This window comes from Sinocyclocheilus anshuiensis, unplaced genomic scaffold (assembly GCF_001515605.1).
Source record: "Sinocyclocheilus anshuiensis isolate Anshui unplaced genomic scaffold, SAMN03320099.WGS_v1.1 scaffold615, whole genome shotgun sequence".
NCBI lineage: Eukaryota > Metazoa > Chordata > Actinopteri > Cypriniformes > Cyprinidae > Sinocyclocheilus > Sinocyclocheilus anshuiensis.
In genome coordinates, this window is record NW_015552647.1 from 1,937,333 (window position 1) to 1,964,566 (window position 27,234).

Genomic DNA, 27,234 nt, shown 5'->3' on the forward strand with positions numbered 1-27,234 from the left:
TCAAACGATTAATCGCGATTAATCGCATCCAAAATAAAAGTTTTTGTTTACATAATATATGTGCGTGTACTGTGTAAATTTATTATGTATATATAAATACATACACATGCATGTGTATATTTAAGAAAAATATGTTACGTTTATATATTAAATATATTTATATATGATATAATTTATATGAATATAAATGTATATACGTAAATACATGTAAATATTTTCAAAATATATGCTGTATGTGTGTGTCTTCATATATACATAATAAATATACACAGTACACACATATATTATGTAAACAAAAACTTTTATTTTGGATTCGATTAATCGCGATTAATCATTTGACAGCACTAATATATATACATATATAATATATATATATACACACACACACTGTATATATATATATATACACACACAAAATAAAGAAACATTTATTATGTCTTATTAGTATTATCATAAAATAATTATAAAAATACCTAAAATAATTATTACAATAGTTAAAATAATACTGAATAGAAACAAATCCGCCCATTTACACACCAAGATGAACTGGTGAAGAAGACCAGAACTCAAATAATTTTAAAAGACATCACCTTGAGGCGAGCATTAAGGAAGCCAAATATCCTCACTCTTCAGTGAAATGTAGCAGCCGCACCATCAAGTCGATAAAACGTATTGATCACAGTTTCATTGAGAGGTTCTTCAATTAGTGCAGATTAGTACACCACTTTCAACCTACTCAAGTCAAGGTGGAATCCTTGAACTTTATTGAAGAAACTCATTTAGTAACGTTATCCTCCTCGCCTAAAATCCATTCCTAATAAGATTTTTTTTAATGTGAAAGTGGGTGGTTTAAGGACTATTCACAAGGACTGTTGTGAACTGGATTTTGTAAATAAACAATGGATTCCTTTAGGCAAATTTATTTCTTTGTCGACAAGAGATTTGAGATTTTGACGTTTCCAGAGCTGTACTGATGACACTAACATACCGCAAGACTCTTAAACATGGCATTTATAAATGGAAGATTTAGAAATGGAACTGATGTTGTTTTTTTGAGTACAGTTGACATACATTACGGACATAATGTGACACACTCACTTCTACTGGAAACTTCTTTCCATTGATACTGTGCTCAGAACCAGCTGATCCATTGGTGCTACCCCAGTGAAACTCCAACTTCTCTGCTTTGAAGCGTCCAGGTAGGCCGGCCCCTCTCACAAAGTAATCATTCTTCAGAACAATAGACACTGGAATGAAAAAAGAAGACCAGATGAGAGCGTTAAATACTTAAAAATATATATATTTAATGAACTGTAGTATGTAAAACTAAGACTGCCAAGTATATGCACTTTTGAAGCTGTAAGCTGTGTAATTCAACAACAAATAATGCAGGCAGATATATATACATTTTAATATCCCACTCTACTTCAGACTGTGAAATGCTCCAGGGGAATTTTGTCTTTTTTTATGTTGACAAAGGACCTTTAAAACAAATAATGATGCAGAAGAAACTGAGTATGCACTCTGCAGGCCAGAGCGGACACATCAAAATGAGCTCCATGGGCTCTCCTGGCACAGACCGTCACATTATACTGCATTAAGAGTTGACCTCTTGGCTCTTTAAAGCCTGGATTGGTAAACAAATTGAATATCTTCCAATTCTTCTGCTGGGTAGACTCTGCAGAAACAGGATAACTACTTCATACAACTTGTTTTTCCATGGCCAATTAATGAACTTGGTCAAATTCAATGCTATTTTAAAACATTTTGGACATTTGAATCCACTTAACTGCAAATATGTGCATCATCTGCATCATTACTGACCTTATTGTTAATAAATCAGAATGTTAATGAACGATTTTCACAGTCGGATCACAAAAACATTACCTTTACAATGCATTTATTGAATGTTCAACTTAGAATGATCTAACGAGTATAATTGATAATTGTCTTTGTATTTTGTGATAGGATAGGAGCATGCAAAAAATACAGTTACAATTCTAATAAAACTACAAAATTCACTTTAAATGGTTTTCATTTCATAAAATACTTAGTCACATCATACAATATTAAACTGGAAAAGAAATTCTGAGCTCTACCGCATACTCTCTAAGAATTGGTCAAGGCCCATTCATGTCCTTTGTTGAGTGTAAAAAAACTAAGATGAATTACAAGGAACCACTCAAAGCATCTCACATCAGCAAAGCTCTCATGTGAAGATCTCTGTTTAATTCTTAAGTAAACTAAAGCGCTGGGGTGGGAACAAACAAACTGATTTATGTGGATAGATGGGATCTTTTGGTGAATTCACACACTGGGCTAAAGACTCGTGGTACTCAGGAGACGCTCGTGATGCTGGGGTTTTAAAGGATCTAACGCTGCGCTCTGTAAACAGTAGAAAAAGCTCCTATGGTAATTATGCCACAGCGTGTTTATGGTCCTGGCAAGCATTCCCAAAAACCTTCTCAGGAGTAAATATAGCACTCTACAGTGTGCCATTCTCGAAATCACTCCTAATTAAAACCACCATAAAGCAACATTTGAAATAGGGCTGGGCGATATAGCTAAAAAATGTATCAACGATATAATGTTTCATATCATTCGGTATCGATAATTATTGACATTTTTTATAACCTTTTTTAAAACAAAGAGCAATAGAAAAAAATGTTTACATTTAACCACTGTATTTTTTAATTAACCCAATTTATTGAGACAAGCAACAAATATTTTTTGTTTTAACAGTCAAACACAATAAAAATTAAACAAATCTCTAATTTCTAATGTTTTGTATGCAGATTAAATAGGTCTGAAGGAAACTTTTGGCTTGTCTCCCGAGGCCACAGGAGGGCGCAATGAGCAAAATAATGCAGCACATTTAAATTGTCAACGCAAGGAAATAAATGTCTATAAAAAAACCTGCATTACATCTAAATTAACTCATAAATCAAATATAATTTCGTAAATTGCATAAACAATTATGAACAAAACAGCATCATGTATTTATGCATTGCTTAATACAAAGAGCCGAATCACACAGATTGCATTTGAAAACTTATGAGACGCAGTGAAAAGGAATAAACCTCCACAAATTCGCGACGTGTTTTCTAAAGGTTTAAACTGTTTTAACTTTGCATGGCTACATCTCTTGTGTGACGTGAGTGCAGCAGTCATATTTGTCCGTCTAAAAATGCGCTGAATATGCATCTGTGTGAATGGCTTGGTTTCGGTTTTCACCTAATCAAGATCTTCTTCATTGAGCTTCTATATTTCTCTAATATTTTGAATGCATAACACAGCAGCGGCGCGTCTCGTGGGCTAGACTAACAAAACATTAAAATGCAACAACGTCACTTACATCATCACCGCATCTCGTGCGCCACTGATGACGCTCCCTGACGCACTCCTAACATTCAAATGCAAATGTTTATTTTAAATTTGACTAATATTAATTTTTTTATTCACAATCTCATCACAGGCAGGCACAGCACTCAATTCAGCATGTGTTCGTGTGTGTGTGTGCTGTCTGCGTCACTCATAGCACGTGCCTATATCGTGCACTATATCGAACATTTTTTATATCATTATCGAAGAAGGTGTACCATCGATAAATATTGATACCGTTTTATCGCCCAGGCCTAATTTGAAATGTGCAAAATATGCTTTCGCACCATCATCCTTGGCCAAAAAGAAAGATTTTGCTGCAAATGAGTGCAAAAATGCAAAAGGTAGATTATGGTAGATAAGGTGTAAGAGACGGATTAAGAGTTTTTACAGCTACTAAGAATAGGAAAAATTGAGAAAATTAGAAGAATGGGCTATTTTTCAATTACAATACTTAAATAGTAATTTAAATAATTTTTTGATGATGATGATGATGATGATGATGACTACAAATTTCACTCAAATTATTCATAGGCATTCACACTAGCTTTTAAAAGATAAAGGTCAGTAAGATTTTTGTTTCTTTTTTTGGAAAGAAAATAAATCATTTTTAAAAATCCTCAAATCTCTGGAAGTTAAAAATAACTTATAAAATAACTTTATAATTTATAAAAATATAAAAAAATAAAATTAAATAAAATAACACTGCTCAGATTTCCACATCCGCAAGGCATCACAACAGATCTTATAGGAACTTTGTGAGGGCATTGCACATGTCTGATATTTGCTTGGGCTTTGACTTTCAAACTCCCTCAGACCTGATACAACTGTATGTCATGATGGGATGCTTGCAAACTCTGTTTCTTATAATGCAATTATTTGGAAATATTTTAAACATTTAGGTGGCCTGAAGCTAAGAGTGCAATGAAGGTCCAAGTTCTGATAGGAGAGCAGATGAGAGGAGTTTCATTCTTTGGAGAACCTGTTTTGCCTGTGTTCTTCATGGTGGTCCTGTTTGACGACTTGGTTTCAAAGCCATCCAAGGTGAGCTCCTGGCACTCCTGAGAGACCTGGGTGTCTAGATCTGGGATATCCACCGGAGACTGATTCCTTTCCCCACATTCTGGATAAGCAGAGGCCCACCTTCGTGGTCCAAAGGTGCCTGTAAAAGAAAATTGAAGAATAAACAAGAAACTTTACATTTACACATTGGCAGATGCTAGAAAGCAACTTCAAGTTATACATTATACATATCGTTGTTGTATAATGTCCTTTTTAAAATCACGATTTTAGGTTAAAATTGATTTCAATATGTAATGGAGAGTATATATTTTCCAGCCATTTTTAATCACATTTTTCCTTCACTAGGTCATTTTAAAAGGTCCTGCAGTGTGGCAAATTACTTTTTAAAAGCGAAATTACTTTAAGTAGTCTCTCAGTTAACATGAGGCTTCTTGATAAATAAAAATAGCATGCCTGATCATTTAAACTTTAAAAAAACAAACCTGAATTTGCAAAATGCTGTTTTAGATGGAGTGCATCATGTCACACACCAGGACAGAATTAAATTATTCCTCTGTTGACTAAACATTGACTCATCTCTGTCTAGCAGTTGAGAAAAAGTACACATTTGCCATGTAAATCTGAATTAGCAAAACACAAATGCAATGCAAACTTTTTCTGCATATAAATCCCTCTTCTCGTGATGTTGTTGAGCTATCATTTGATACTCATCAGCCATCTGTGTTGGTCTAAACTGATGAATGGTTTCATTTCCGGTGGTGGCAGACGTATCAGAGTCCATGTCATAGTGGTGTATGTAAATTGCCTCCCAATGGTTAATGCTTTGCGCATCAAATTAAGTCTCCAACACAGTATATGAATAATAATCTGTGACATGTAGAGGGTTGCGGTAAACAGTTATATGTCTGGATGGGACTCTTAGGAGCAGTAAAAACAACTGTGTTTCTCTTTAACAATCTGTACAAACTATCTACGGAAAACTGTAATTTTAATGACCATTTTCAGCTTCCTGCAAGGACAAATACACACAGCGATATGTTATTATAATTTCTGAAATGCATTTATGGGGCGCCTGAAGCTAATCACTCCAATTTTGGGACCTGCTTTTCCAGAGTCAGACTAAACAGACTTTGCTATGGCAACCTGAATACTCGTAGTCACAAGAAGGTACGAAATTTAACTAACCACTATAATTTTATCATCAGCACTGCTCGCGCTGAGATTCTTTCCAGCCTAGATAGTCAAAAGTGGGAGGAGAGGAGAAAAACCTCATGGGATTGGTTCAAAAGGTGCATGGTTGCCATCGCAACGCTATCTCGAGTACACACTGACCTCATGCCAGTCAAATGCATAGTCAAAAACGGGCTTGCGTTTTGAAGCAATTTTTGAGTTATAACCAAAGTATTTTATGCTGGAGGTTAAAAGACGGCACATCAGATTTGCCCTCGGGCTTGAGGGTCTGATCATGGTGTCAAGAATGATGTTGTCTCTAATCTTCTGCACTAAAAGTCTGTCGACTCCCAACTGAGCTCAGTCACGTTTATTTTCCCTGTCGATAGACTGTATGACATCCTGATGATATTTTGAGAGACACAAGTCTGACAGAGTTTGGCTTGCATGACTGGCGTGGGTCATTGGTGGACAGCAGAGTACGGAAAACCAAACAAATCAAATACTGTCAAACAGACTTGGGTCCACAACAAAACCTCTAGCAGTCCACACTTTTACTTTATTTTTACAAAGTAATACAAAAACAATAATTTAATATTGAGTACCTTATATTTTATACACCAATATTGCAAGTTTCCCAATGTTTTTTTTTTTGTTCCATTAACGAAAATTCGTGTTTTTTAACTAATTGGTTCAGTGAATGATTCAATGACTCACTCACTGACAGTCACTTGTTGCTTTACTGAATAAATTGATGCTTTCGAAGAAAGCGATTGGGTTGCCTGAATGACTCAATCATTCACTCATAAAGTCAGTCACTTGTTGCCACCTACTGGTGTATTGATGTGACCTGCAGAAAGAGTCGCTGAATAATGCCTAAATGTACAGATAAATAAATTCTAATGCACAGCAATAAAATAAAATAAAAGACGATGGAGCCTCAATGGACCAAGCAATCAAACACTGAAAACAGCCTGATATGCCCTGACCAGTTTCAACCCTTCACCTAGGTCACTGGAACAGGAACATTGAGACCACGAGAGAATGGGGGAGCTCTCTTTTCCATCTGACAGATTAAGGTCAGATCACTTTCCATTGGGACAGAAGAAGTCATGCTTCTCCTCTTTTAAGGAAAGGTTACTCCTCTTACCCAATTAATGAGGGGACAAGTAGGTCATTCCAAAGTTCTTGGCCTGCCGCTACAATGCAGAAATCTCCTCGGAGTTCTGCTAATTGACATAAATTTTCCAGCAACGAAAAAGCAACTGGTTTTTCAGCTCTGAATATTTTTGCATTCAGTCCAAAATGATGAATTGATTCTACAATCTGACGCTGTTTTTTCCCCAATGTCAGAAGCCAATTAAACACATCCTGAGGGTTATCCTGGCTTTCACTGTATCTCCGCAGGGTTCTGCGTCTATGCTTTTAGTCTGGCAGCTCAGACGACAGTCAGCCGCTTGTTTTTTTTCGCCCAGGCATAGAATCTCTGTGCTAATATGATTCTTAGATGGATGCTGGATTACTACCCCTTTCCACCTCCCCATTGATTTCTCCTTTGGCCAGACTCCTCTATTCTGATTTGTTAAGTGCTGGCACAGTGAGCCCGAACCAGCTGTCGGTTTTTGTCCCAGCAGGGGTTGGATATCCGCACAAAGACACTTCACCTGGAATACTCAATCTCTCCTCCAGATTCAGACCGCTTTGACATAAGCCCCCCACAGCAACACAGGTCAACTTTCTACTCTGAAATAGACTTAAAACACCTGCGCAAAGCTGAGATGAATTCCCTCTACTTTCTTATCTCCTAATTAATTAGTCATCCAGGTTCCTTTGTGAAAAGATTCGGTTCTCATCCTAAACTATCGGCCTACGGTATTTCCCGCACGCGGCCCACGTCCGTCCAACTGACAGTCCACAAATCTTCATTGAACCATTTAATCTCTCCGTGTCACACACTAAACAATTGGCTCTGCCGGCGTCTTCAATTGTGACAGTGACACTACATCCACCTTGCCGGGGTGATTGTTGGATCGCTCTCCCTTAAAAGTCGCTCAACGTTTCCCTCGGTTCAACACTTTGTTCGTCCTTAAGGACCATATACATAACTGACGACCGGTCACCTCAGACGATGTGGCTCACGAGCTGCAAGATGCAACAGCTTTCATAGAGATGTGTTGAGGGAAGGTGATAGCTGACAGTTTTGTCGTGTCTTCTAGAGTCTTACTCTCTCAAACGCAACAAATTTGCAGCAACACAGAGAGGAAACCTATCAACTCCGCTTTACAGACTGAGAAAAAAACATCAGAGGAGATATGACAAGATAATTACTGAGACTTACATGGATAGTTCCCCCCAAAATTAAAATTCTGCCATCATTTACTCACCCTTATTGTTATAATATTCATTATGCAGACAAAAACAGTTGAAAAATTCTTCAAAATATCTTAGTTTGTGCTGCACAGAAGAGAGTTTGGAAACACATGAGGGTGAGTGAAGAGTAATAGAACAATTTTAGCCCAAGCTATTCCGTTAAAAGAATAGTATGTCATTATTTACTCTCACCTTGTTCCAAACTCATATAATTTTATGCTTTTTTTGGCATACTGTACAATGCAAGCATACTTTTGGGTTAGTAGAGTTTTGGGTTAGTACTTTTTTTTTTTAAATAAGAAAATAATATTTTTATTCATCAAGAATGCATTAAATTGATCAAAAGCGACAGTAAAGACTTTTTAATTTTACAAAAGATTTTAATTTCAAATAAATGCTATTCTTTTGAATTTTTGAAAGCTATTCTTTTAAACTTTCTATTTTCTATTCATCAAAGAATCCTGAAAAATATTGACTGTTTTCAACATTGATAAAAATAAGAAATGTTTCTTGAGCGCCAAATCAGCATATTAGATCAATTTCTGAAGGATCGTGTGACACTGAAGACCAAAGCAATGGCTGCTGAAAATGCAGCTTTGCCATAACAGGATTTAAGGTTTTAAATATATTAAAATAAAACATTTTAAATTGCACAGAGTCTCTTACAGCCTTGGTAAGAGACTTATTTCAAAAACATTAAAACATACCGACCCCAAACGTTTGAACGGTAGTGTATCATTAAAGTGAGGAACAGAATGAAATATTAACTTAATGAAATCTTAATTTATTAACTGAAAAAATGCATATTCGCCTCTGAATATGCATAAGCGTCAATGACATTTGAGAGCTACGGAAGAGACTTTTATGCTGCTTTTTTTACTCACTCTCAGAGCAAATGAATGAATTACACTCTGATGGATTCATTACCTTTCACTGATTGTTAAGAATTTCTGCTGAAATACATTCCAGAGCATTTAAGGGCATCGGTATGGATCATCAGATGATATTACATGCCTTGAAGCCCTTTTGAATTTTTCATTGACACTCCAACATCAAGGCAGTGTGAGACGTGAGCAATACATATGTGTATTTTCAAACAGTTCCCTGAGAGATGCAATTACGCTGCAATACTTTCACTCTTATTGGTGCTCCACAAGCTTAAGATTTGCCTGAATTTAAATGTGAATTTGCATCAAATAAACTCACTAATATATGCAGGTACATGTAAACTAATACATAAAGGTGTGACTAGTCCATACAATACACATCATGTAGCAAGCCATTGTGTTTGCTGACGTCTTTCACCCCATCAAATGCACAAAATTCCTTTATAAAAACAGTTTTATGCAGCAATATATAAAAGTTATAGCAGAACAAATTGACTTGGGTAATTACATGTTGTACGAGTCATCACCCTTTCTAGATATATTACCGTTTATCAGCCATTACACTCCTCATGGCCTTTCTGTATATAACAGAAATATCAATAAACCAATAACAGCCTCATCTAAATAAAAGACTGCTCCTGATTCAATAGGCGACTTGAAGTACTTGCAATCTTGCAGCTGTGTGTTAAACCTGAATACTTTCCCAACTTCTTTCTTTCGTTCGGCCAAAAAAATAACTCATCTTTTATGTCCTGCCAATTCATATAATTCACACTGCATTTTAATTAGTTTTCAGAACAATCTCACCAAACAATTTGAAAGCTCTAATTTATATCTCAGTCTTGGAATAGCAGGCTAATTAACAGAGACACTAATTGGATTAATTCTGCGTGATCTGATTCCCAGAAAGAGACACGAGGAGCGAGATCATGATAATGAGAACGAAACGACATTTTTTTCCATCTATGTCAGGCCTGGCAATGCAAAGAGATACACAACTATATCATCATCTGATTTATTTTTAATCAAACTTAATTGTAAACAACTAGGGATTGAAACGGGTGAAACGAGAGAAGTGGCTCTATGTAACTTATTTTATTGATGACAGAAGCTGGCATAAAAACACATTGGATTATTATGCTGTTTGTGTTGCCCTAAGGCCTGAATTTATGAATGAATGAAGGGAATGGATAGTGTAAAAATACTAATAATGAAACGCAAGGCCCTAGATGCAAATTCAAAATCAAAAATCCCCTTCGGACTTATCTGGATTTCTTCATGTATAATCTTGTAAAATGACATCTGATCATCTGAAGTCTTATTTAACAAGCATCACACTAAATAAATTAGAAAAATGTTGGAAAACGTTGCTAAGCTATTCTGTGCGGTTTAGTTACAGGCCCTAGTCAAAAAAAAGTCTCTGTAATATTCTGGCCCTAGCAAGGATGATAATGCTTGCCTTAGCAAACGCCACTAAATATCAAATCGCTGATGGAAAAAGTAAGTGCACATCTGTGATAATGGTCTCTCGAAAGACGGTGATTGGAATTCAGGTGGGTTTGATTTGACCTGCCATATTGTAAAAAAAAAGTAGGAAAAAAGTTTTGGTTGCATGCAATTTGCTCTAGCAGAAATTTAAATTCAATTTCAGAAGACATTTAGCTGTTTGTTGTATGAGTGGGCTCCCTGTAAAGACAGGTGCAAAGGCACTCTGTTGGATCCCTAAAAAGTGACTACGAACCACAAGATGACAGCTACAACATCTGTGTTCAAAAGTCTAACATTATAAAAACATGAAGCCACAAGTGTTGTTCCTAGGAGCAAAGAAAATGTTTTTTTTTTCTGTCGTTTTTCTGAAAACGACAGAAGTCTCAGCCAATTTTCTAAATCAGTAATTTCGTCTTGTTTTTCATTAAAAATAAAAACATGATATATACAGTACATGACATGATGTATATATATATATATATATATATATATAAGACCGCTTTGACATAAGCCCCCCACAGCAACACAGGTCAACTTTCTACTCTGAAATAGACTTAAAACACCTGCGCAAAGCTGAGATGAATTCCCTCTACTTTCTTATCTCCTAATTAATTAGTCATCCAGGTTCCTTTGTGAAAAGATTCGGTTCTCATCCTAAACTATCGGCCTACGGTATTTCCCGCACGCGGCCCACGTCCGTCCAACTGACAGTCCACAAATCTTCATTGAACCATTTAATCTCTCCGTGTCACACACTAAACAATTGGCTCTGCCGGCGTCTTCAATTGTGACAGTGACACTACATCCACCTTGCCGGGGTGATTGTTGGATCGCTCTCCCTTAAAAGTCGCTCAACGTTTCCCTCGGTTCAACACTTTGTTCGTCCTTAAGGACCATATACATAACTGACGACCGGTCACCTCAGACGATGTGGCTCACGAGCTGCAAGATGCAACAGCTTTCATAGAGATGTGTTGAGGGAAGGTGATAGCTGACAGTTTTGTCGTGTCTTCTAGAGTCTTACTCTCTCAAACGCAACAAATTTGCAGCAACACAGAGAGGAAACCTATCAACTCCGCTTTACAGACTGAGAAAAAAACATCAGAGGAGATATGACAAGATAATTACTGAGACTTACATGGATAGTTCCCCCCAAAATTAAAATTCTGCCATCATTTACTCACCCTTATTGTTATAATATTCATTATGCAGACAAAAACAGTTGAAAAATTCTTCAAAATATCTTAGTTTGTGCTGCACAGAAGAGAGTTTGGAAACACATGAGGGTGAGTGAAGAGTAATAGAACAATTTTAGCCCAAGCTATTCCGTTAAAAGAATAGTATGTCATTATTTACTCTCACCTTGTTCCAAACTCATATAATTTTATGCTTTTTTTGGCATACTGTACAATGCAAGCATACTTTTGGGTTAGTAGAGTTTTGGGTTAGTACTTTTTTTTTTTAAATAAGAAAATAATATTTTTATTCATCAAGAATGCATTAAATTGATCAAAAGCGACAGTAAAGACTTTTTAATTTTACAAAAGATTTTAATTTCAAATAAATGCTATTCTTTTGAATTTTTGAAAGCTATTCTTTTAAACTTTCTATTTTCTATTCATCAAAGAATCCTGAAAAATATTGACTGTTTTCAACATTGATAAAAATAAGAAATGTTTCTTGAGCGCCAAATCAGCATATTAGATCAATTTCTGAAGGATCGTGTGACACTGAAGACCAAAGCAATGGCTGCTGAAAATGCAGCTTTGCCATAACAGGATTTAAGGTTTTAAATATATTAAAATAAAACATTTTAAATTGCACAGAGTCTCTTACAGCCTTGGTAAGAGACTTATTTCAAAAACATTAAAACATACCGACCCCAAACGTTTGAACGGTAGTGTATCATTAAAGTGAGGAACAGAATGAAATATTAACTTAATGAAATCTTAATTTATTAACTGAAAAAATGCATATTCGCCTCTGAATATGCATAAGCGTCAATGACATTTGAGAGCTACGGAAGAGACTTTTATGCTGCTTTTTTTACTCACTCTCAGAGCAAATGAATGAATTACACTCTGATGGATTCATTACCTTTCACTGATTGTTAAGAATTTCTGCTGAAATACATTCCAGAGCATTTAAGGGCATCGGTATGGATCATCAGATGATATTACATGCCTTGAAGCCCTTTTGAATTTTTCATTGACACTCCAACATCAAGGCAGTGTGAGACGTGAGCAATACATATGTGTATTTTCAAACAGTTCCCTGAGAGATGCAATTACGCTGCAATACTTTCACTCTTATTGGTGCTCCACAAGCTTAAGATTTGCCTGAATTTAAATGTGAATTTGCATCAAATAAACTCACTAATATATGCAGGTACATGTAAACTAATACATAAAGGTGTGACTAGTCCATACAATACACATCATGTAGCAAGCCATTGTGTTTGCTGACGTCTTTCACCCCATCAAATGCACAAAATTCCTTTATAAAAACAGTTTTATGCAGCAATATATAAAAGTTATAGCAGAACAAATTGACTTGGGTAATTACATGTTGTACGAGTCATCACCCTTTCTAGATATATTACCGTTTATCAGCCATTACACTCCTCATGGCCTTTCTGTATATAACAGAAATATCAATAAACCAATAACAGCCTCATCTAAATAAAAGACTGCTCCTGATTCAATAGGCGACTTGAAGTACTTGCAATCTTGCAGCTGTGTGTTAAACCTGAATACTTTCCCAACTTCTTTCTTTCGTTCGGCCAAAAAAATAACTCATCTTTTATGTCCTGCCAATTCATATAATTCACACTGCATTTTAATTAGTTTTCAGAACAATCTCACCAAACAATTTGAAAGCTCTAATTTATATCTCAGTCTTGGAATAGCAGGCTAATTAACAGAGACACTAATTGGATTAATTCTGCGTGATCTGATTCCCAGAAAGAGACACGAGGAGCGAGATCATGATAATGAGAACGAAACGACATTTTTTTCCATCTATGTCAGGCCTGGCAATGCAAAGAGATACACAACTATATCATCATCTGATTTATTTTTAATCAAACTTAATTGTAAACAACTAGGGATTGAAACGGGTGAAACGAGAGAAGTGGCTCTATGTAACTTATTTTATTGATGACAGAAGCTGGCATAAAAACACATTGGATTATTATGCTGTTTGTGTTGCCCTAAGGCCTGAATTTATGAATGAATGAAGGGAATGGATAGTGTAAAAATACTAATAATGAAACGCAAGGCCCTAGATGCAAATTCAAAATCAAAAATCCCCTTCGGACTTATCTGGATTTCTTCATGTATAATCTTGTAAAATGACATCTGATCATCTGAAGTCTTATTTAACAAGCATCACACTAAATAAATTAGAAAAATGTTGGAAAACGTTGCTAAGCTATTCTGTGCGGTTTAGTTACAGGCCCTAGTCAAAAAAAAGTCTCTGTAATATTCTGGCCCTAGCAAGGATGATAATGCTTGCCTTAGCAAACGCCACTAAATATCAAATCGCTGATGGAAAAAGTAAGTGCACATCTGTGATAATGGTCTCTCGAAAGACGGTGATTGGAATTCAGGTGGGTTTGATTTGACCTGCCATATTGTAAAAAAAAAGTAGGAAAAAAGTTTTGGTTGCATGCAATTTGCTCTAGCAGAAATTTAAATTCAATTTCAGAAGACATTTAGCTGTTTGTTGTATGAGTGGGCTCCCTGTAAAGACAGGTGCAAAGGCACTCTGTTGGATCCCTAAAAAGTGACTACGAACCACAAGATGACAGCTACAACATCTGTGTTCAAAAGTCTAACATTATAAAAACATGAAGCCACAAGTGTTGTTCCTAGGAGCAAAGAAAATGTTTTTTTTTTCTGTCGTTTTTCTGAAAACGACAGAAGTCTCAGCCAATTTTCTAAATCAGTAATTTCGTCTTGTTTTTCATTAAAAATAAAAACATGATATATACAGTACATGACATGATGTATATATATATATATATATATATATATATACTGTACATTGTATTTGTTACTTATATACAAATTCATATGTATATCTATATCATAAAATGTACATATATCTAGCACACACACATATACATATCATAGGCAATTGTTTTGATCTTGCTGAACATAAATCTAGCAAAAAGAAAATTATTCTGTAATTGTATTATTCTGAATAGTATAAGAGTATTACTAAAGTAGACAGTAGTCATTTTCTTGATATATCAAACTGCAAGATATTAGAGAATATATCATTGGCAAATTGTTTTAATCTTGTTGAGCATAAACCTAGCTACATTTAAATAGACTCATGCTTAAAATAATGCAAAAGAAAACAAAACTGTCAATGCCTTAATGTCTTCTGCAAGTTTTCGTTTTAAGTAATTTTCTCTTTTATGTTGATACTTTTTTATATTTTACTGGAAAAAGAGCCTCAAGTTTGCTAATGATTACCCAGATGTACTTCTGGAACCATGTTCTATGGATAAATGAGACAAAAACTGAACTTTATGGCACATGTTTGCAGCATTACGTAACAAAAGAAACAAAAATGGAAATCAACTGAGTAAAACAAGCGCAGGCAAGACGATGCAAATGCTTCCAAATATGCGGTGCCATATTCAGATCTCTTTTGGAGGGAAAAACCAGGAACGCCGGCCATAAAACTGTTTTATGACTCGTGTATGTATTGAGCACCATCTGTCTGGGCTAGCTGAGTCATTTAGCTCAACAGCTACCACTCTCTGTCACATTCCCTTCAGTCCGACGGGCACATGTTTGTCTCAATCCACTATCTTTGTTACCAGCCGGAATCCCATTAACCTTGCAGATAAATAACCTGACTGGCGTTGCCACGGGAATGCTGACTGTGTGGAGATTGCCTTGTCATGTCTGTTTTGTCCCCCCTGAGAAAATGGGACACGCGGTGCACACTTTGGCAGCCGTCACACTTTTTGGCACGGCTCTGCTCACCAGTCGTGTTCAATCTAACCCTCTGTGGTCTGTAGACCGCGCACGGTCGACAGGAAACAAACATGCGACGCTGATGCGATTGATAGTGACAGTGGAGCAGGTTGGGGTTTGGACAGGAGACCTGCGGTTATTGTCACTTTTCCAGGGTCATTGATAGCTGGCAAGCGATGCGAAAAACAGGCCGGATCGGATCTGAATCTGGACAAATATAGCTACAACAAAGTTACAAATCAACGGGATGCGAATTATGCAGATTCAGTCACCGATACGAAAGCGTTATTTGCCAAAAGAGGCTTGTTGTTCGAAAGACTTAGAGCTTTACTGCAGGAGTGACTCATAAATGAACAAGCAAATGACTGTTTTACGCTTCAAAAGGAATTAAAAATGTTAGTCATGGGAAATGAGGAATTCGGAAAGTGTCTTTGTGTGCAGATTATAGATATGCATATTCAATGGGTGAATAGAACTAGAAGTATTAATATTCATTGAAAAATATGCTAAATGTCCTTAAATCAAAGAGAAATGAGAAGCAATAAACAATCTGTCTTAAAGGATTAGTTCAAAAGAATTTAAAAGCTGCTATTATTTCGACACCATCATTTTCCTCTGTGAAACATAAAAGGAAAAATTGTATTATTCTGAAAGGTATCACAAGTAGTCAATACGACTCTGAAGATGAAGGCATGTGAAATGATTCGTTCATGAATTGGACTCAAGTTCAACTCATTGACTCAATGATCCGGTTGCAGCAAGTTAACAGGCACACAAGCCTATTTGTTACACAAATCTCTCACATGGCTTTGGAAGACTTAAAATATAACTCATGATGATACTTTGATGGTGCTTTCTGCATCCTTGTTGAGACCTGAAAGCCTTAGTATTCATTCAGTGTAACTGCATGGCAAAGAGTGACTAATACAATTCATTAAAATTTCTCCTTTTCCACAGATGAAGGAAAGTCATGCGTGTTTGGAGCAGCATGAGTGCGAGTAATGATTCAATTGAAATGTTTTAATCAGTTTGATGGACTCTACAAAGATCAAGAGAAGTCTAGTTATTCTAAACAATTTATGCAGATATAATATACTTTGCATCTACAATTGCTGTTTGGATGCATTATGACAGCTTTTGTAACCACACCAATTTTCTTTAATTTCCTCACATTTACCTCAAAACGTCTTCAGTAATACAAGGAAAATGGAAAATGCACAATAATGCCTCTTTTCTTGTCATAATTGTTTGAAAGAGGAACGTAGTTTTAACTACTCAAAGCCGTGCAGTCAGAAAATTGTTAAAACTTTGAATCTTTCTGGAATGAAAACAAAATTCAGAGTATCACCAGCATTTAAACACAAACTGCCAAATGACATTTCATATTTGAGATAAGTTATTCTGAGCCAAAATCTGAAGGCCCTGTTTATAAAGTAATCTTAGGGCAATAAAAAAGGAATGAATGATACCTCAAACCCTGTGGCTTGAGGAAAAAGCAATCAGACTCATGATTTTTAACTAATGGAAAGTAAACAGGTGAAAAAATCTTATGACATGAACTGCATAGAAATATCAACAAAACATTGTCCTGAACCATTCACATCGCATCTGATTTTTGCTTAAAGAACCTGCTTTGAATTCAGAAGCCTTTCCATACTTAAAGCTTTGTGTCTGAATCATTTTTCAAACATGATGTAACCTTCATTAGAGTAAAAAAAATGTGTAACAGGAAAATGGGTTTTGCCACTGTTTGGTGAGATATAACTGAACTCATTAATTGATACCTTTCAGACTGAATTACACCCTTTATCTCACTGTCTCCGCCCACTTCCTTTGGAAGGTGTACTAGGATTAACAGTATTTTGCCCTCGATAATGAGAACACATACACACACAAGCAAAGCAAAAACTCACCACAAACTACACCTCAAGTCCCTACAAATGACTCTAAAAAAATCCCTCAAGAATGAACGACCAATAAGATACATAAGAACTGAATTGCACTTATATCACTATTCAAAAGTTTTTTTGTGATACTTTTATTTAGCAAGGACATGTTAAACTGATTAAGAGTAACAGTAAAGACTCTTACGTTGTTACTAATAAATGCTGCTTGTGCCATGGTTTCCACAAAAATATTAAGCAGCACAACTGTGTTCAACACTGATAATAATAAGCACCAAATCTGCATATTAAAATGTTTTCTGAAGGACGATATGGCACTGAAAACCGGAGTAATGGCTGCTGGCAGCTTTGCCATCACAGGAATAAAATATATTTTAAAATACATAAAAATAGAAACAATTTTTGATCAATAAATGCTGTATTGGAGAGCATAAGAGAGTTCTTTCAAAAAATCATATAGCCCTCCAACTGTTGAGCAATACTGCAGTTTTTCTCTTGAGATGTGAGGCATATTATACATAATGCGTCTAAAAGCTTCCTTTATATCAAGAATGGTATGTTCTAGAACACTAATCTTTGACCCATTCTTCTAAAGCATCCCGGCTACGTTCCACTTGCGTGGTGAAACAGGACAAGTTAGGAAATGATAAATCAAAGGTCTATTTGCGTCTAATTAGCCGGCGAGTGGCGTTCCAGACAAAACAAGGTCCGCCAGTATTATCAGCCTCCATCTTAAGGTACTTTGCTACATTAAAAAAAAAAGTATTTTCCTGTTCTTAGATATACGGAGAGTTCAAGTGAACTGGATGTTGTTCCACACCCTGTGAAACCTAATTTAAGAGGCTGAAAAAAAGAAACTTTGGGTTTCTGTGCCAAGATGTTTAATGGTTTGGAACATTTCATATACATCTCTTTACTGATTTTACAACATCCCAAGATCTTAATAGTATTTTATGGATCTTGTGATAAAAAAAAGCCCTGTCACATAAATTTCACACAAAGCTATGAATACTTTTTTATGACAAAAAGCGTAAAAAGTATTTGGAAGTAAACAGAAGCAGTGATTTTTTTCAGGGCGTCTATAATAAATAATATATTCTTATGTATTCTTCTGTTATTCCGGTGAGCATATCATGAATTATGAATGGCTGAGGATATGGCTGTAGCCACGGGCGCTGTGAGAAGGATTCACATGGAAGAAAAACTACAACAAGAAACTTAACTGTGAATTAAAATTAAAAGGTCAATAATTATCTGGTATTTTCTGGAAGATAACTATCTAGCATGTAGCTGCATGTTCTACAGCCCACCCTCCAATGTCTTCATTTCCTCTCCTCCTGTTCAGACACAGAGATATGATCATTTCCATTGTATGCAGAGGCGATGTTATGGGTGGGGAGGAAAGTTTCACCAAACAAACCCCTCCTCACGCAGGGTCACGATTACAAAACCCTCGTGTTGGCAGGGAGGGTAACCTTAGATTTCTCTTAGCCTGCCAGGCTGCACGTAACTGCCTAAATTCAAAAGCCTAGCACTTATGTGGCTGCAAACAATAACACCCGTAGAAAGGAACATTTTTTTTTTTTTACTAGTAAAACTAGTTAAAATTTTATATGACACAAACTGTGTTCAGATTTCTCAGAACTACTTGACATATGAGAAAATACATTTGTTTCTGTGTCATTCCCAAGCTCTGTAAATAATCAAAAACAGTCAAGGTCAACAGTCAAGCCTGCATTTTTTTTAGCCAATCAGAAATGTATTTTGCACACAAAAAAAATAAAGAATTTGTTGTGCAATTCTCAATTCAAGACCATCTCAAATGCTGTTTAATAAATGAAATGAATACATCAATGACTTGAGAAAAATAACAAGCTTGACAAATCTTTTGCTTAAGGTACTGAAATGTGCTTTTAATGCTGATATTTCTACAGATAATTTTTTTGATTATTTTCTATATAAAACCATTCAATAAAAACTTTAACTTGCCTTGAAGGGCTCAGACAGGGATGATGCTACTTGAATTTCACTTTCATTAAATTGTGGATATTTGCTAATATAGTAAGTAGGGATGTGCCCGAATAGCGAATCCGTATTCGGAAAGGCACGGGAAACGAATAATGCGTTCTACGTTCTATGGTTAGCCGCTTGCTAGCTGTTGCCTGTTACATTACAGTACATAAAATTTCAGTTACCACATAAATGGAGAGAGGTAGATGACAGATAGGACAATGGCGAATGATTTGCAGATCCTGAGCACCACGGACAAACATCAAATCGTGTGGTAAGTAGTGCCACTCCAAAGTAGAGTAGGCTACGTGTGATCGCGAATCTCGAAAGTGAAAGCAAAAAGCAAACGCACATTCATAAGTGATTTCAATGTCCTGCATATTAGAAGCGTCTCCCTGATGCCCGCAATTTATACAGGATTAATTACCCAACGATATACTTGTGAGAGAAAGCATTGAAATATATTTTTCTCATATATCTCGTATTTATTTCTTTTAGGGGTGCCGTAGTAAACGTCATTACCTTTCCGAATACCAGATTCGGATTCGGGCACATCCCTAAAATAATTCCCAGGAGTTTCTATTTTTTTATTTTATTTTCACCCCCATGAAAAGAAAAGAAAAGAAAAGTTACTGGATGTTTGCTAAAATGTTTAGAAAATTTTGTGAAAATAAAATGTCAAAATATGGTTGAAATAAATGTTTTATTGTCATTCTGCGTAGCAGATATATTTACGTAAAAATGAAACAGCATACTTATTCTGACGTACTTTTTTAAAGAAAAAGTGATCAAACGAATTTTTACAAAATTTTAAATGATTCAAAACTCCTTGCTGACAAATGGGTAAAACCTATTGGTTTGAAGGGCAATGGCAAAGATTGGTAAAGATTTCAAATTAAAATTGATTAGTATTTTAGGGCTGCACTGTGATCCCTAAATAGACTCTTTTAATGTAATCTAATGATTCTGGTTCTAAATATGCTGAGATGACACAAATAAACTGTATCCATGATTTACAGAAGACACCTAGTAAAATGTCATTCAATGTATGATAGTCAATTTCTTATTTTATTTATTTATTTATTCATTCATTTATTTACTTTTTGCTCAGAAAAGAGGACAATGGGATACATTCTAATTTACAGAAAGATATAATAAATTGTGTGTGTACCCCCTAAACACTCACTCTCAGAAAAAAAAACTGTAATTGTACCCTAACACAACATAATTGTACCCTAAGGACCTGTTGTGTACCTTTAAAGGTACCATTATATGTTTTGTTCCCCCAGGAACAAAATTGTACTTCCACGGTACCTTTTTTTCTGACAGTTATAGTTTATGTAGTATATGATATCTTCACAGTTATGCATATATGATACAGCTTTCTTCAGAATCACTGCATCATTTCTACCACTGCATCTTTTCTCCAAACATTTATCCACTTCGCTCTACATATAAACAGCCCGGAATACAAATCCTCTTTTGGATGCTCTGCGTGCTCCTTTCTCTGAGTAACCACAGAACATCTGAGATCATTCTAAGCATCTCCTTCTGTTGCGCTATGTAGGATCTCTGTCTTCGAACGGACCCACTTACACTATTGAGTCACACATGAAACAATCACATTCCATTGAGACAAACTGAGGAACCCCTATGCAACCAGCTGCGGTCGTAAAACTCATGCAGGGTCAGTGAAGTGTTGAAGCAGTTCCTGTACTATCTAGCATATCGTCTCAAGAGACTCAAATAAAAAACAGTGCTTAAACCCTAACTCAAACTAGGATACAAAACTATCTTTGTTTTACGGGCTTTCAAGGACCAGATGCGTGATACCCCTGACCATTTAACACATAAATTGCTAAAATAATAATTAATTCCCTTACAAATGAGTTAATTTCATTACAGCTATATTCCATTATGTTAAACAGATCCTATCTAATTTGAATTCTTCATAAAACTTGTTTTTCCAGCAAGAACGGGCACTTTGCCACCAAAAAGCTTCGAGGATGATATAGGAGCCGGATTTCTCACACAAATTGGTTCCTGTCTTAGCGATTTATCATTGCAAATTATGAGAGCTCGTCTTGCATAACCATCTAGGTTGACCCTCTTGACCCATCAATCACAGAGGGTTGCCAGGGACAACGAAAAATGATGCTGGGGAACGTCGATCTGACTTATTTTAGCATCCAACCACAACAGGCTGTCATGGTGCTGCATTTACTTCACATAAATGACTGGGAACGACCATTGAAATCTTTAGCAGGCTCATAATCCTAAATTTCCAAGTTATGAACTGTTACGTGGTTAAAAATGGAACCCAAATGACCCAGAATTCACCCTAAAATGTTGAACCGTTCTTGTAAACAAAATACGCAAACTGCTCCTGTAATAACAGCATGCTGGGATGACGAAGGCTGTCAAACACCGATACTCTCTTTTTAGCACAAAGTGAATATTTGCTCAGATATAGCAAGAGGAAAGGAGAGGGAAAGAGATAGACAAGGGAGCGAGAGAGAGAGGGAGAGGGAATGAGAGAATACTGGCAGAAGAAAATGAAAACCTGGCAGAATATGAGAGGAAAAATATGAGTAATGATGCGTGCCCGCACCTCCTGGGGGAGACCCTGCAGTGTGGCATATTAGCTGTCCCTTTTGAAAAATACCTCCACACACACGCACATTTTAAATAAACCATAATCAAATCTCACCTTGCAAGCTCTAGTCATTTCCTGGGCTCCTTCCTCAGCCGAATCCACATCTAGCTGTGCATATAGAGTCTTTTTGTCTTCTTAAAGAAATCTAATTACATTTAACAACTACTTTTGCCTACATCTGCTTTTATGAACAGAATGAAAAGAGTTTCATTATGAAGTCATTTACAAATGCAGCTGCAAAGGTGGGTCACATTATGTTGACAGGCAATTAGCGGTGTGTCTCGGCAATTAAAGAGACCTGACAATTAGCACTTCGATATGTCATTTTTCTAAAGCAACACATGCTATTGAACCGAGTTCCAAAAAGATCATATTGCCAGTGCCAGAATTGCAGGCGCATCTGTCACAAAAATAGCAACATTATTTGTCACATGGGAGAAAGTAGAAAATTAGAAATAACAGCGTATGCCAAGCATGGACAAATTGCATCAGCAAAAAGGGGAAAAGTGGTCCGAGCTCACATGTAGAGACCATTTAGTTGCTAAATGTAAAAAATAAAGTTCTTAGTGGTAGTTTATGCTCATATGGGGATTGTTTAAGTCTGTACTGTAAAAAATTATTTTTCGTAGACAATACAAAGATTACTGGAGTATGTTTTACAGGAAAATACTATTTTAGATTTTCTACTAGAAAATGTCATGTTTAATTCAATGTGTTACTTGCCATTTCTTTGTAACTGTTTGTAAAATTTACCAGCAATTTCTGAGTGAAAACCATTTCTACACCAATTTTTTTTCAGTCTCTTAGAACTGTGTAAAAATGTGATAGTTTTTATCTCAATTTTTGACAACAGGGAGACTAAATATTGAGCAAATTGTGACTTCTGCTTAAGATTCTTGTTTTTCAGATGCTTCTCCTGAGAAAAACGACCCCAGCAATCTCACATTACATCTAGAGTTTCAAAAAATATATTTGATGTCAATGTCAATTTATTAAATTCTTCTATGATTAAATGATTTTTGTCTTCAAAGGGATTTCAGAAAAATCTGAAACTCTGGCACTTTTCTTTTCATCACTTCCTGACCTTTCTATATGTTATCTCATCAAATAAAAGTGGCAAAAGGCCAAAATTCTAAGTAAAAAAGTACAGACTCAGAGATTACCACCAAACTTTTATGAAACCTTTATGAAAAAAATAAACCTCTATATTAAGAGCTTCACAAAGTTGAAATTTATTACAGCACTGCTATACGGAAACTGTCTTTATCCAAGGTCAACACAAAGACATATAACCTGGTGTGGAAATAAATCCTAGACACCTGAGCAATGGCAAAAGTAATAAAATATGCCTACTGAATCTGTTTCCCTCAGTCTGGTGTGATTAAGTTTTAAGGAGGTCAAAAGATGTGTTCAAATCTAAATGGTTGAATAACTATGATGAGTAATGTGTCACATTACATAATTACTCCTACATTTTGGTGCTGCTAATAATGCTGAAAATGACATACTTAACTGTTCAATAAAAAGAAAAGAAACATGCATTATACACATCTGAAAAAGGTAAAAAGTTTGGGGTTGGTAAGATTTTTTAAATGTTTTTGAAAAAAGACTGCATTTATTTGATCAAAAATACTGTAAAACAGTAATATTCAGAAATATTATTACAATTTTAAATAACATCATTACTTCAGTCTCCAGTGTCACATGATCCTTCAGATATCATTCTAATATGATTTGGTGCTGTAGAAACATTTCTTATTATCAATGCTGAAAACAGGCAATTCATATTTTTTATAGAAGCCATGATAAATATTTTTACGATTCTTTGATAAACAGAAATGTCAAAAAAACACCATTCATTTAAAGTTATAAAAGTCTTTTGGTTAATTTAATACCTCCTTGCTAAATAAAAGTAATAATTTCTTAAAGGGGTCATATGATGCTGCTAAAAAGCCACATTTTGCTATAAGTTTGATTGCATCATATAATAATTGCTGTTAATAGTGTTCATCGTCTGTTTTATTACGTCTTAAATTGATTTTTCCGTACTGCTGGTTCGTCTGGTCAGAGGAGAACTGGCCCCCCGACTGAGCCTGGTTTCTCCCAAGGTTTTTTCTCCATTCTGTCACCGATGGAGTTTTGGTTCCTTGCCGCTGTCGCCTCTGGCTTGCTTAGTTGGGGACACTTCATTTCCAGCGATACCGTTGACTTGATTGCAAAGATACTATTTAAACTGAGCTGGATGTTGACATCACTGAATTCAATGATGAACTGTCTTTAACTGAAAAATTTGTGTTTACTATTGTCATTTTGCGAGAAAGGAAAAATTGAAATCGCATGACCCCTTTAATAAATAAATAAATAAACTGTCCCCCAACTTTTGAACAGTTTTACCTAAAAAGTACACTTTACAGGTCCAGGTACATCCTATATAGAGTTTGTATGCTATATAGAGCTTTATATAGAGAATCACTTCTTGGAATGAAGTTCTGGAGCAAAAAGCAAGATATAGACTCATTCTTCGTCCCTCATAGAACTGGAGGCTTTTCTCCTGTGAAGGATTGTGCAATATTCTTCTTGAGATTGTTGGAAGCTGTTCTGAAGGCAAAGGCTTGATCGGCTCCTTATTAGGTTCTTCTTGAGATCAATATATTTTAAGAGGGGGTTCTGTTATTTCATCCACTCTATGACAAAGTTAACGGGATCCTTTATAGGTCATTGGCATGCACATAAACAATGCTGATTTGCACATTACACGCCTAAATTGGGAAAATTATCAACAAAGGCCTACTTATCTTGCTTCCAAACTGAATAATGTCAAGCTAGATAATATGAGCTACAAAATAACTGTTGGATGACCATCCTTTTTCCAAGCAGAAAGCAATCTATAGCACTGGCTAATCATTACCAGTGTCTCCTGCACATTTTTGAAGCTTGTTTTTCATACTTTTTGCATTATCTTACTGCATATAAACGCAAAGGTGTAAATGGGCTTTTTGGGCAATCTGTAATTGTTCCCGCACCTGTCAAGCTTTGATTTGCTTTTGCTCTGAAAATGGGTTTAAAGGAGGGAAAAGGTAAAGAGGTAAAGCCTGCAGAATGCTTCTGGCACAGAAATTATTGTGAGAGCATGAAAGGTTCGAGTGCATTCTGGCTCTGCTCAAAAGAAGCACAAACATGCAGACTAAAAAAAACTTGCAATGCTTCAAATGTCACCAAATTTTAAAAGAACACTAAAGACTCAGCTAAGATAAGCTACTGAGCTGCTTTCATGAACGTCCTAAAGATGACGTGTAGGTTAACCATTTCAATTGAGACAAAGTTAAGAAAAGCTTAACAGAAATTATTACAAGGCACAGATTTTGGTCCAGAAGCCTGAGAGACTTCTATGTTTGCATTCTTTACAAATTATTCTATCAGCATAAATATTTAAGTGAAAAATCTAACTTAAAAATGTACATTAAATGTTCTCAGTCTCTTCTTACTTTAGTATTTGAAATTAAATTATTAAATTTTTTCTTCATTTTATGCCATAAAGATTTTTTTTTTTAGAATTTCCTGTTTAATCTTACATTTTAATATGGTCTCAGATATTTGAATCCAACTGTATTTTAATTAATCATGCAAATGTTATATTTTAGTAGTAAAACATAATGGTTTAAATAACATAAGACGCATTTTGTGGTTAACCCGTGACAATAAATAACTTGAGATGATACCATGGCAAGCAAAACACCATGGTTCTTTGGTACTGAAATATCATGTGCCATAGTATTTCAAAGAATACAATGGTACATGTCCAAAAATAGTATTGCATTAGCAAACCATGACAGTACCATTTGTACAGTATTTTCTCTTCCAAAGCTAACTAAAACTTTACTGTAAAAACAACACTGGTTGCTGCAGACAGAGCTCCATAAAATGAAATATTTTCTTCTGTAACATTTGTAATGCTCTTTGATATAGCTCATAAAACTACTTGAGAATTGGAAACAGAAAAAGCTTTGATCCCAGAACAGACTGTGCTCTCTTTAGTCCACAGAACCACATCAGCTATTGTGGCATCAAATCACCTAGTGACACTAGCAGGGGGTTTAACTTGACAGTGAACATACAACACAGTACTCCGACACGGACAAGCTGCAGAACAATGAAATTGAATCAAAAAGAGACAAAAATGACAGTTAAAGTGTCTAGTGAGAAAATAAATCCTTTGTAAGAGGGAAAAAATTTGCAAAGACAAGAAAAATGCACAAACAAGCACAGCAGACAGCTATTGCTAGTGAATTGAATCATAAACCCTTCATGCTGACTAGCTTCATTAATGCTTTCAAAGAAACTGCTGTGGAACCACAGCTATACCTGAGAAACAACAACATCTGTTCAAAACTCTCGAAGAAATCATGGAAACTCGTACAAGGTCTACAGAAAGTCTAACGTTTCACAGGCTACTTCGCTCAGAAACCAAACCTAGAGGAAAACTGAATTTCTTATAGGTTGCTCTTTCATATTTCAGGAGTTATGTTGAGTCTCAGATGTTTCTCTTAAAATCCGTTAGGAGGTCTAAAAATGATGCAGAATTGCAACTTGAATTTGAATGCAAGGATGTAAAATGAATTGAAAAGAACAAAATAATATAACCAGAAAAATCAAGAAATGCAAAATTTGTCAAGATGAATGTCGTTATTTTTTTTTAGAAAGTTCTAAAATAGTTTTAAAAGTCTTGAAGTTAGTTAAAAAACAGTTGATAGATGATAGAACGACAGATAGACAAAAGATAGATAGAATGATATGACATATTATAGATAGTAGGGTTGGGTAGCGAAACCCGGTACCAATATGGCACCGGTACCTATGTAACCGGTATGTACTAGAACCGAATCCGAACGCAGATTTCGGTGCCTCATTTCGGTGCCATGCCTGAGCGATCGATTGAAATATTTGTCCTCTGGTTCTCCGAAACGGACGTAAGAAGCATCATCACCGGCACCGCACGTGAAAAATAATTTCCCGACTGAGAAAATGCACGTGAACTCAAGTCGGAAAGGACTAATAATACAAATCCAACACATCTTTGTAGTAACGAGACTGTCCATGTTGTTTTCACATTCCGACTTAAAAGCACAACTCGGGAAATGAGAGCATCGAGGAGCGCGTGAATGCAGTAATTACACTTGCTCTGATGGCAGCAGGTAGCCTTCCGTTAACTAAGCTAAACATGCTTAAATTAAAATGCCTAAAGCTAAACCTCCCTTGTATTCACATTTCTAAACCTGTTGTCCAACAAAAGAGAAAATTATAACCTTTTTACTCCACAACACCAGTCAAATGCTTCCTTCTGTGATCTGATG

General features: G+C 35.7%; 1 protein-coding gene across 1 annotated transcript in view; it reads right to left on the bottom strand.

Moving 5' to 3' along the window:
* The window catches only part of LOC107667014 (receptor-type tyrosine-protein phosphatase gamma-like), a 95,383-nt gene that overhangs the window by 40,618 nt on the left and 27,531 nt on the right, over window positions 1-27,234 (bottom strand). The window contains exons 3-4 of the mRNA XM_016458588.1: window positions 4,364-4,543; window positions 1,099-1,247 (exon numbers count right to left, since the gene is read on the bottom strand). Coding sequence (XP_016314074.1) covers window positions 1,099-1,247; window positions 4,364-4,543 — 329 coding nt within the window. The remainder of the gene's footprint in view (window positions 1-1,098; window positions 1,248-4,363; window positions 4,544-27,234) is intronic.